Source organism: Musa acuminata, chromosome BXJ1-11 (assembly GCF_036884655.1).
Source record: "Musa acuminata AAA Group cultivar baxijiao chromosome BXJ1-11, Cavendish_Baxijiao_AAA, whole genome shotgun sequence".
Classification (NCBI taxonomy): domain Eukaryota; kingdom Viridiplantae; phylum Streptophyta; class Magnoliopsida; order Zingiberales; family Musaceae; genus Musa; species Musa acuminata.
Window position 1 is genome coordinate 25554486 of NC_088337.1, and position 12853 is coordinate 25567338.

Below are 12853 nucleotides of genomic sequence, written 5' to 3' on the forward strand. Positions count from 1 at the left end.
GCTCTTTTGTTCTCATCTTCATCAATTTCTCATACAACATGAAGAAGCACCAGAAGCTATCGCTCTTACGCAAGAATGACTTTGCCACCGGCCTCGGACTATCGAAGGTGATCTCCGAGACGATGTTGAATTTTATCTCTAGCGAAGTGAGGGAAGGGGAGATCTTTATGGTGTTGGGTATGAATGATCCTGGCAAGTTCACTCGGATCGATGACCTCGTGAATCACAACGTGGCGGAGAGCCTATAGGGTCCCATCACACTCAACAATAAGAAGCTCGAGAGGTAGCTTCTCAAGGTGATCTCCGCTTATGTCATGCAGGACGATCGCTTGTACCCCATGTTCATCGTGGAAGAGACCTTGATGTTTTCTGTGAAGTTTCGACTGCTGCAGTCAATGTCCGCCTCGAAGAAGAAGAGCTAGGTGCAAGCACTCATCGACCAGCTCGACCTCTAGTCCATTGCCAAGACCATCATCGGTGATGAGATCTAATGCAATGTCTCCGACGAAGAGCGTCACCATGTGTCGCTCGAAATCAACATCATCCACGGCCGAGAGTTAAGAAACCCAACCCGTATAAAGAGAAATTCTAATTAAAGGATAGCTTTGGTTAGGAAACACTTAACGTTTTAATCAGGATAGCTTTGGTTAGAATGTCCCAAGATTTACTGTGCGTGAGTTAGGAAACCCAACCCGTATAAAGAGAAATTCGTCACGCTGAGAGGGCCCAAAATCTGCCATGGTGAGAGGACCTGAAATCTTCCAAGCGAAGGGAGAAATTGAAACCCGCCACGACAAGAGGATCCTAAATCTACTACGAAGGAGGAAGGATATGAAGCCTACCACAGTGGGAGGACTCGAAATCTGCTACAGTAGAGGGAGAAATTGAAGCTCGCCTTAGTGGGAGGACTCGAAATCCGCTATGATGGAGGGAGGACTTGAAGCTTACCATGACAAAAGTCATGTCCTACTGAAGAGAAATCCACTATAGCATAGGCTCAAGGCCAAATGCACTTGAGATGTGTGTTGCTAAAACTTGACTCTTGTGAAGATAAATCCACTAAGGCAGAGGCGCAAAGCCAAATGCACTCGAGACGTATAACTTAGGAAAACCCGACCCATTTGAAGAGAAATCTGCTATGGCGAAGGCATAAGCCCAAATGTGTGTCTAAGATGCATAAGTCGAAAAAACCCAACCCATATTAAGATACATCCACAATGACGAAGATGCAAGGCCAAATGTGTGAGACACGCGTAAGTCGGGAAAACCTAACTTGTACTGAAATAAATCTGCTACGATGGAGGCGCAATGCCAAATGTGCCCGAGATGCATAAATCAGGAAAACTTGACCCATACGAAGATGAATACATTATGATGAAGGCACGATGCCAAATGCGCCCAAGATGCATGAGTCAGGAAAACTGAAACCACGTGAAGAGAAATCCACTATGACGGAAGTTTGAGGCCAAATGCGTCTAAGATGTGTGAATAAAAAAAATCTGACCTATGTGAAGATAAATCTACTATGGCGGAGGCATAAGGCCAAATGAGCTTGAGACATGTAAGTCGGGAAAACCTGACCTGCGCCAAGATAAATCCTACTCCGATGGAGGCATAAGATTAAATGCACCCAAGATACGTGAGTCAAAAAAACCCAACCTACGTGAAGAGAAATTCACTACAGTGGAGGTGCAACGCCAAATGCGCTTGTGATGCGTAAGTCGAGAAAATCTGATCCTGTGAAGAAAAATCCACTACGATGGAGGTGCAAAGCCAAATGTGTCTGAAACATGCATGTTAGAAAAACCTGACCCGCACCAAGATAAATCCGCTATGATGAAGACGTAAAGCCAAATGCGCTTAAGATGCATAAGTTAGAAAAACCGACCCATGCCAAGATAAATTCGTTTTGGCGAAGACGCAAGGCCAAATACACCTGAGACCCGTGAGTTGGGAAAACCTAACTCACATGAGGAGATATGTTATGACGGAGGTACAAGGCTAAATGCATCCGAGACCCTTGAGTCGATAAAACCTGACCCACATGAGATCCACTACAGTGGAGGCCTTGATACGCCCGAGACGTGTAAATCGAGAAACCCGACCTATGCCAAGAGAAATCTATCACGACGAAGATGCAATGCAATATGTGCTCGAGGCGTGCAAGTCGATGAATCCGACTCGCGCCAAGCGAAATTTGCTATGACAACAACATAAGCCCAACACAACCAAAACACTTGAATCAAGAAAACTAAGCCCACAAGACAAGATCTGAACACTCCCACGTCGAACGAACTAAATGACGCACTTCAAACCCCTCCTGAAGCAAGCTTTCAAGAGGTATAAATGATAGAGAATCTATTGTCGGCTGACACGTGATTGTCACATGAGATCCAAGTCACTTAATACCAATCTGTTTACGTGGACGAAGATTTAAAATAAAAAAACACAATTTCTTCTTATCCATTATGACAAGGAAAGCATGATTTAAAATAAGAAAACACAAAATTTCTTCTTATCCATTATGACAAGGAAAGCATTCACAAACTTCCTTCGCATCCTCTAAGGTGCAAAAAGATAATCTCAATCTTAATCTTTGTGCAAATAACACCTTTTTCATCTCAAAGATATTTATCCAAATCCTACTTATGAAAAGACACGAGTAATTATCATATATGTGCGAAGTATCATAGTGTGGATTTTAATTCACGATAGGAGTTTAAATACACAGTTGTTATATTATTTGGCAGAGTGTGTAACAAAATAATTTTAATTTAAGCGCATAAATTAACGGACAATTCATGATCGAATAGAACTTCTCAGAAATTCATGATCGAATAGATCTTCTTTCCTCCTCTAATTGCTAAACTATCTTAAGTAATATCTACATTGACTTTAATTCCATCTTTAACTACTTTAAAAGTGCAGGACTTTAGTTCCACTCGTACTTCATGCTTTAATCATGGTTTATTTTTTGTATATATATATATATGTATATATATATACACATATATATATATATGTATATATATATATATGTATGTATATGTATATATGTATGTATATGTATATGTATATATGTATGTATATATATATATATACATATATACATACATATATATATATACATATATATACAAACATACATATATACATACATACATACATATACACATACATATATATATATATATATATATATAAGCCACAAGGCTTCAAAGTCATAAAACCCTCTCAACAATGAACTAACAACAATCCAAACGACTCGTTCTACCACAACCCAGCAAGAAAAGCCCCGGCAGAGACGTAGCTATGTAAGTATCTGGAGGCTTCGAAGAGTATACATACCCAGCTCGATCAACCCATGCAAAGTTGTCTCAGATAGAAACCTTCCTTTTTGTCTGTCCTTGAGCATTTTTAGTGGTGGTGCCTTTATGGCATAAGAGCTGATAAGCTGCATACATGCTGCTTACGATGACAACCAAGATGATATTGCCAGCAAAAGAATCATCGTCCCGAAACCATATCGCAAGAGTATATCAGCAACGGTATCATCCAACCTCCCTTGTAAAGTCTTCAACCATGCATGGTAAGGACAATGCACCTCCTGAGGAATCCAATTTGTTAAGGAGTATCCAATCTTCAAACTTAGAAGGTTATCGCAAGGAACACACCTTTGCTTCCTCATTGCCAAGGTTCTCCTGGTTAGGTTCCTTTTCAAGCATTATTCTGTGATGCTCACCATCTTCGATAAACAGTGATCCTTCCATTTCAGATGGCATGGACACGCCTGTATATGCTGCATCGGTGTGAACTGTTTTCATGACCGACCCAAAAAAGCTTGTCACAGGTACCTTGTCATGTCCATAGCAAAAATTAGGTGAAGCACACACAAAACACCAAGCTGTCTCGTCCCATCCAACCAATTAAACATTCAAAGTGCTTTAACATCAAAAGAGAAAATAAAAGCACCCACTTGTTCAAGGTGGCTAATTCAAAAAATACCTCACTCGATGGTCGCTGATATAGATCCATTCTGTAGTATGCCGTAGACATCAACAGACTAGGGTTATATGAATTGAAAAGGCTGCAAATACAAAAACAGGTACTAATAAATAAAGTATGCATGAGAAGATGCTCTTGATTGCTATTATGTCAAAATATATTCATTCGGACATATTCAATATAATTGACAAGGAAACAAAGTCATTCACAAATTCAACAAAAAAAGAGACAATAATGGGAAAAAAAACCATAATGTCCAGTGTAGGTCAACAATGATCCATCTGATGAGTCAAAGAAAAATAATGTCTTAACATGGAACAAAGGAGTTAACTAGTTTTTCTGATACTTTCACTAGCACTACCTTTTTGACATTTGGTAACCCATCTATGTCCATATTTATTAGACATGCCCTGCATGTGAAGCATGAATCTTGTCCTGCTTGTCACCAAATCCTCGAAGTGACAGGCACTTAAAACCAGTATTTAGGTTTTCAAGTGTATGCAACATCAGCATTCTTCTTTACCTAATTCTTTATTTTTCTTTCCTGCTCTATTACCAACACTAGACAAATTTTCCTTTTATAGCTCAATTTCAGTTCAAGACATCTTTTTCCCATATTAAATTTTTGGCATCTATGTTATATCTGCCTTGCATTTTTTTCATGCAAGAAAATAAGCATTCTACAAAAAAAATTATTTTTAATAATTGGATGATTGATGTTCCTCTTTGACTAATTAAGAAAATAGATCCATGATAGTAGTGGAATTTTTGGATATCAATAACAAATCAGGCATTAATATTAACACCAACACGATATTACAAAGTTATTGAATATCAGTTCTTTAGCTCTTTGGTGGTGGGATTGTCTCTTCAGAACTATAAAAAAATTACAAAGTAACTCATTAAAATATAAAGAAGAAACTGCCACACAGTTTGAAGAATATTGGTAAACTGTCATAAGTTATACATAATGAAAGATGCAATATGCAGAGTTATAGAAGGCTTAAACAAGATTCATACCTTCTCAATGATGCATTACTGTACATATTCAGCTTCTCAAAAAATGCAAGGGTGTAAAAAGTGAATCTATCCACAACTGACACACCAATCTGTGAAAGGCATATAGAAACTAAGATACAGTTGATTGAAACCAAGAAACAGGAATGAAGCTTAAGCTCAGATCTGAACTAAAACCAGCAAAGTATTCTTACAGAACTGAATGGAATCAGAAGAATTGTCTTACATTAGAGTCAAGATGATGAGAGTACGAATTTTCACCTTTCATACTACTCCCGATAGCCAAAACACCAGGTGACTGAAGCTGCAGAAACCAAGAATTTTGTCAAGAATCTTAAACGAGATAGTGTAAACTAAAACATATTTCTTTTGATTTTCTGAATGATAGCAGAAAGTTCAATGTGTATCTAGGCTATCCACGTCCCATCCAAAAGAGAAACTCAGAGACATTTATTTGCCAGGGCATAAGCAAGAACAGTAACGAATTCCTGTGTTTCTTCTTCCAACCATTACCAAGGGTGGCTGGATAACATCATAAGATATTGCAATCACAACTCTCTTAAAGGCATGGAGTTTCCAATTTTGAGCTACATCTAGTGTCCCTCCCACTAATCTGGAAAAAGTTCATTTTTACTGATTTATTTGTTTGTCTGTTTCGGCTGGATAAATCCTTTGCATGGGCCACCACAAACACTAATATTGACACCTAATATTAGACAAGTTCTGGGAAAAGAACATTATGGAGATATTATGTCTGAGCAAAACACCACTTCTCCAGCATATGACTTGTTCATGACATGTCAGCATAAGCGTGTTCTGACTTATATACACAGTGAACCACATATTACAAGAAATTCATTCTATGGGTATAAATCTTCCAGCCAAGCCATTACACAACAATAATATCCACCAAGAAGCGAAAAACCATAGGGAAAAAGGGGGAAAACTTGAGGAACAGGAAAAGAGAATTACATGGGTTCAACTTCTGGAAAATATCTAATCTTTGTTAAATTATTGATTGCATTAGAATTTAAAACTTGATTAATAACCCTATTGACAGAATAACCTTCTGGAATTTGACAAAAATGGAGAATAACAAAGTTTAGTCATTATTTTTTAGTTACTGTAAATGTACATGGGAGACAAAGTAAACCTGAGAAAAAAGAGTTGCAGCTTGACAGGTGTCAACCATTATAAGCAGCTCCTTGAATCTGGTGAATGATTTTTGCAGAGTAGCATAAAGAAAAAGTCAGAGAACTCCAATATGAAGCAAGAATAAAGCCATAAGATATCACAAGCAATATGTAAGATGTTAACAATGAAAACTTAAGTTTATTAAATATAACAACTTCTTGGAAGTTGAAACTAGAAATGAAAGAATTTAGTACTAGCTGGAAGGACATAAGCACTTGAATTTACAACCTACTCTTCTCTTTCATTTGCCTCACTGCATCAGCTAAATCATGGCTCTGAAGTTCTTCGGAGTCTTGAAACTTTAGAAATTCATCTCCTCCATGCCCAGTCATATACAAGAGAATGTGGCTTCCTTCATCGCTTAAAAGACGCTTTGATCTTGGCACAGCAGGATCGTGCCTCCCGGTCAGCACTCTCAAGAAATTTTCAACAGTCACTTCATAACCTCGATAGTCAACCTAAAGGGTAAAAAAGCAAGCATTTAAAAGTCTTTGTATTACAATGGACAACTACACAAGGAAGAACAAATAATCATATTGCCAACTTCACTTCTCATCACTGTTTTCATGAATCAATCTCTTTAAAGACATAAAATCTCCAGTTCTTCTTCACTCAATAGCTCAAGATTATTTTTCTTCTATGCACCTGTATGTTGCTTTTAATCTTTTATCATGTTAAAGTTGTTTTCCCTTCTAGAGGAACATCATATATCTGTTCAAAATTTCACACAGATTATACTAGTAATTTATAGTTTCCATAATTTTACGAAGTCTCCATCTTTGTTTTACAAACATATGCTTGCATGCGACATAATAGTCATCTTTAAAAAGGATGGGCAGATACTATTAGCAGGCTGATATTATAGGAAATTCATTAGAAATTACTCTTTTCAAATCTTCAGTGAGATCCATTTTTATTGCCAAGTAAACCGGAGTCCAAAACCATAGCTACTCAGATCTCTAATGCCATCTTCTGATTAATAGTAGGCGTGAGATTTTATCTTTAAAATGAATTAATATTTACGAAGTCTGGGTTATTAAACTTCAGTTAAAAGTCAATATAGATCATTGCAACTTCTAGTAGAAGGTGAATGAACATGCTGACACACCAACTGAAGCTAGAAACACATAAAAGGGTAAATACAATCAATCAAGAACTTGCAGAAAGGAGGCAATAGGTGTTATGATAGTGAAGGTTAGAGCATTTTTTAAAAAAATAAAAAAGTCCAAACAATAGAGTTAGTCTAGATCAACCTCAACAATAACAGTAGAAATGATTTCCAAATTGTTAGACAAGAAAACATTATATTGTTATTGAGGTAGAGAAAGAAAAGGGCTTGATAACTTAAATGTGAATTGAGGTATCAGCAATTGTTTTGATGGCTTCCCTTCTCTTTTTTCCTTTTAAACTATAAGCAGAGCAATTGAGCAATCTAATCCAGGCTTACTTCTTTTTCATTGCTTCCTGTATTAAGATCGGCTGCACGAAAGAAGGAAAAATGTTTTACCAAATACCAGGAATACTAATTTCCATGTCTTTGGTTAGTTAAAAAACAATATATAGCTTTTGTTTATTAAGTTTTTTTCTAGAAACAAAACATAGGGTTTTAATCCCTTTTCATAAATTTCCAGCCTATTTTCCTTCATTTTCTATACTTTATTTACCAAATTTTCTAATTTTCCAGGTAAATGTCAAACAGCATCTAAATTCTGTTTACTCCAATTGGCTTATCGAAAAATACCAAGCTGTCACTAATCAATATGAAATTTGGATGTGAAATTAATTGTCAAATATAGCAGAGGTAATTAAAATTCTCTAATGCAAATTAAGAACCACTAAATGACTAGAAGGAACCCAAGACTCACTTCAACATTATCCCCATACAAATTAAGCTGGTGATTCTCATTATTAAAAACTTGAGCAGGGTAGTTGTTTCTAGCGTTGCAAGCCATGTCATCAGCCAGCATCAGTATTATTCTTTCATCTGGTATTCCCAGACGCTTCACTGTCCTGAGAGAAACAGAATAAACCATGCACCTGAGCAAGCTATAAAGATCAAGACAAAAAAATTCTAAGAGTAGTATATGCTTCCACCTCACCTATATAAAGATAAAGTGTTGGCCATATGTCGATAGTTGAACCTGGTAAAAATGAGAGGATTGTTATATCAAACAACAAACTAAAAGAAAGAGTTGGGTTGATGAATGTAAGGAAGTGTGCTTGCGCACAAAACATAAAAGGTATGTGCTCTATGTCACAATTCATGATAAGTGAACCACATGAATAATGAGTCCTAAGCATGGAAGATTGAGAAAAAGGCACTGCCACAGCAAATGCTTCAATCTCCAAAAGTTAATTGCTTAGTATTAATTATGTAGTGACTATCATTTCAGAAGTTAAATACAAATAACTTACTGTTAGAAAAACGGCTATCCATGAATGGCATCTGAATTCACAAGAAGCTCTTGGTAAATGCTTACCCAATTGGAGACTGAAATTAAGAGGCATCAGTCAAAACCCAGTTGGTAACCTATATAAGCTTTGCGAATAACGCCTTGGTTTACATTTTCAATTTTTTGATGATTGAATTCAAGATTTCTGGATCAAGGAAAAAATCATTTTAATAGTGTTAACTTATGATCCTGAGAGTCTTGACTGCTCATGTATTATGGATGCTGCCCTTTTTTAATGATGCTAAACATAATCGGGCTATCTTCTTCTATAAAACTGCAGTTTACATGTTAACCTTGTTGTAAATCTTGAACATGAAGGAACTCTTAAGAAACATCACCAAATTGTAAGATGGGAGAAGCAATTAATATGATGGTTCAAATTAAATCCAGATGAGTCCTACAAACCACAACCTGGGAGAAGGTTGCTGATTTCTTCTCCCAAATCATAGTGATGATTATGCCTTTTGTTAGAATCTCTTTATTTTCTAAGCTTTGAATAATGTTTTATTGAGTTTGTCTAGTTCAGTAAGAGTCGATTAGAGGTTTATTTGATATTTATTTATTTATTAAGAGTCCAAGTCCTGATGGACTCAGGGGTGGAACTCTATAAATATAGATGTATCTATTTTCTTTAACCTATCAATGAAATATTATTTCAGTCTTTTGACAAACCCTAGGAGGCCGATCCCCTTGAAATGATTATCCATTTTCTCCCTCTTCTTCTACGATAAAACCCTAAGAATCTTATCATTTGGTATCAGAGCAGCGATCCTCGGTGTTCTCGCTGCAATTTCTCACAACACTCACCACAGCCATCATCATTAAAAAAAAAAGAAGTCGATAGCCACCCCATCTCGCTAGAGCAAGAAAGGGCCACCGCCGCTGCTCCTAATCCTCGGCATCTCGCTATAGTTCCTCATCCCTTCCAACAGCGTGCCTCCTAGCCCTTAGCAACTGCCACTGGTAGCCGCCCCATCCCGCTTAAGCGAGAAAGGGCCACCACCACTGCTCCTAACCCTTGACGCTCCCACAACCTTCTTCCCGGCCAGCAAATGGACCACCCCTCGTCGCCCTCAGCCAAGATCGCTAGCGCCCATCCCAACCGCATGGTCACCAGCGTCTCGTCCCGTCGCGACTACCTCCCAACGACCACAACGAACCCTCGGCGACGCTGCTCCCAACCGCACAACCATTGCTGCCTCCCAGCCCTTAGCAACAGCGATCCCTCCACACAGCGACCATTGCTGCCTCCCAGCCCTTGGCAGCAGCGACCGCAGCGAGACATTAGTGACGTGCTCCCAACTGCGCCACCATCGCTGCCTCCCAACCTCTAAGTGCCTAGGGCTTCATCGACATCCTCGCAGCAACCCTTAACTCCCACAACGTTGCCAGCAACTAGCGTCACAACAGCAACATCGAATAGGGCAGTGCTGATGCCCTTGACTTGACATCAAAAATAGGAGTTGGGGATTATATATCTGCAGTGTTACGCAAATGGCTACCGACAACACAGTAAAAGCCCAACTAAAAGCCTTGGAAAGTAGGATTGAGAATCGACTGTAAGAAACCCTTAATGATTTCAAAAAGAGCCTATTGGAGAGCTTCAGCAAGTTTCAGCAAGATGAAAGTTCAAATCTTACGTTGTACCGATCTGGAGACACGGGAAAAAGGATCCAAGAACAGGACACAAGCTACCCACGCATGAAGGTGGAATTCTCAAGATGGGAAGATGAAGATCCGACCAGTTGGATCTCTAGGACAAAAAAAAATTTCGATTTTCACAGAACTCCAAAAGAATCTAATGTGGAAATAGCTTCAATCCAACTAGATGAAGATGCAATACAATGATATGATTGGTACGAAATATGCCACAGGGTCCCCTCGTGAGAGCAATTCAAGAGAGAGCTTCTCGTTTGCTTTGGACCATCTGAATATGAGAATGTTGATGGGTAGCTCGCTAAAATTCGTTAGATTTCTACAGTGCTAGAATATCATAGCAGATTTGAACGATTGTCAAATCCAGCCAGAGATTGGTCCGAACGACAACTGGTGGGAACATTTATTGAAGGACTTAATCCAGATATTCGGTGTGAAGTCAAAGCTCGCCAACCCCGCACTATGACAGTCACAATCTTATTTGCATGTTTGCCCGAGGAAAAAATCAGCAGGGAGAATCGTCGAAACAGAAGTGACAACAAACAAATGATTAGCAAGCCACCCACCCCATCTATTCCCAACAGAAACCTTAACACCCAAGACTAACCCGAGAAGAACTCAAGGAAAGATCAACGAAGGGTTTGTGCTGGCACTGTGATGAAAAGTAGAGTAAAGAGCACCGATGTAAACAAGAGCAACTTCTGATGATTGAACCAATCGGGGAGGAGCTAGAAGCTGACAATGTGGACTCCGATCATGAAGGCATAGATTCTGATGAAGATGTTAGACCTGTCATACATATAGTGCATGCATTAGTCGGCTACTCTAACCCGCAAACTATGAAAGTTGGAGGAACTTTAGAACATCAGCATGTTATAGTTTTGATTGATACTGGTAGCACTAACAATTTTATGGACAGTAAGGTTGTCAACCGATTGACCTACCACATTGAAGGCTGTGACAAATTCGAAGTAAAGGTCACTGATGGACGGATTTTAACTTGTGATAGCAAATGTTCAAAGATAAAATTGATTATATAGGGCCTTATGGATTTCTTTTTGCTACCCTTAGAAGACTTCAAAGTGGTGCTTGGAATTAAATGGCTATCAACCCTGAGTGATGTTTCTTGGAATTTTTCTAAACTAATCATATAGTTTTTTATTAATTGAAAGCAGATGATCCTAAAGGGAAGACGTGGAAGTAAGGTCACAACTGCCACTAGCCATCGAATAGAGAGGGTTCTTTAGAAGACTGCAATGACTACTACACCGAAAGGCCGACCTATTACTTACACTATCAAGAAGTGGAGACTGTACTTACTTGATCAACGGGTTGTAATACACCGCAGATATTCTCTGACTGAAGTGCTGAAAGAGAAGCTCCCAAAGTTTGATGTTGTTTAGCCTTGAGGAAAAGGCTGATTTGAAGGGAGAGGAATTGTTAGGATCTATTTATTTTATAACTTTGAATAATATTTTATTGAGTTTGTATAGTTCAGTAAGAGTCTGATAAGGATTTATTTGATATTTATTTATTTAGTCCAAGTTCTGATGGACTCAGGGGTGGAACTCTATAAATATGGATGCATATGTTTCTTTCCACTTATCAATAAAATCTTATTCCAGTCTTTTGACAAACCCTAGGAGGCCGATCGCCTCGAAGTGATCAAGGAGGTCGATCCCCTCGAAGTGATCATCCCTTTTCTTCCTCTTCTTCTACAATAAAACCCTAGGCATCTTATCATTTTTCTGATTTCAGGTACATATTCAGAATGGATCCATTTTTTCTACTGTAAGGCTTTGACCATTTAAGATATCTTATAAACTTGCACCAATGAAGGAATTCAGAACATTCAAGTTGAATCTGCATGTGTAGATCAAAAAATGAATAAGGCGGAGACTACAAAGTAACTATTTTTGGGGTTACCAGAAGCGGGAGGTGCAGACCAAGACGGCCCAATTGTTGTTGTGCATCGTCGCCCACGACGAAGGCGAAGACGAAGTTAGAGGGACTAAAACCAAGAAAAGCAAGAACATGCGCAACCAGTGCGTCATCACCGGATCTCGAGTCGCCATGCCCGTCCAAACCCTACTTCGATCTCGATTTCGGGTTTGGAAGGGCAATTGAGGAGAAAGCAGCAGTGTTCGGCGGTGGCAGAATCGGCGTGGAATGACCGTCCGAGAAGCAAGCCGCCTGAGGAGGCACCGGATCGAGGGGTCGTAGGCGGAAGCCAATGACCGAAGGGTTACGAGCGATTCGGTTCAGTTGTGTCTCGGCTCAAGGTTATTACCAAAGCGTACCGATTGTTCGTGGATGGCTAATTACACATGACCTAAGTAATTATGTAGTTTTCGATATTTAGTATTTCGATTTTCTATTTTAAAAAAATTATATTGATATTTTTATAATTATGAAAATCAAATATCCATACCCATTTACTATACCACTATCAATTTTATCAAAAAATAAAAATAAAAGATAAAAAGATAATTTTAATGATTTAGTTAATGATAATGAACGGTATTGAT

General features: G+C 38.5%; 1 protein-coding gene across 2 annotated transcripts; it reads right to left on the reverse strand.

Moving 5' to 3' along the window:
• Positions 1-3218: 3218 nt before the first annotated feature.
• Positions 3219-12625, reverse strand: LOC103971558 (uncharacterized). 2 transcript variants are annotated; one of them, XM_009385613.3, is made up of 10 exons: positions 12252-12625; positions 8316-8357; positions 8082-8226; positions 6445-6674; positions 6176-6233; positions 5249-5326; positions 5026-5114; positions 4006-4087; positions 3675-3854; positions 3219-3607 (listed from the first exon to the last, which is right to left on the reverse strand). In XM_009385613.3, exons 1-10 carry the CDS (start codon positions 12398-12400, stop codon positions 3470-3472), a joined length of 1191 nt encoding a protein of 396 aa, XP_009383888.2. In that variant the 5' UTR covers positions 12401-12625; the 3' UTR covers positions 3219-3469. The 2 variants fall into 2 exon arrangements, with proteins under 2 accessions (XP_009383888.2, XP_064946289.1); XM_065090217.1 differs by lacking the exon at positions 12252-12625 and adding an exon at positions 8632-8734.
• Positions 12626-12853: the final 228 nt, after the last annotated feature.

Bases quoted from the DNA above. Each gene is read 5' to 3' on its own strand.
- LOC103971558 (XM_009385613.3), bottom strand. From the start codon at position 12,400: ATGGCGACTCGAGATCCGGTGATGACGCACTGGTTGCGCATGTTCTTG. The intron at 6,234-6,444 runs GTTGTAAATTCA...ATCATTCACCAG, and splicing joins CAAATGAAAGAGAAGAGTAG to ATTCAAGGAGCTGCTTATAA. The intron at 5,327-6,175 runs GTTTACTTTGTC...TGGTTTCTGCAG, and splicing joins CTGCAACTCTTTTTTCTCAG to CTTCAGTCACCTGGTGTTTT.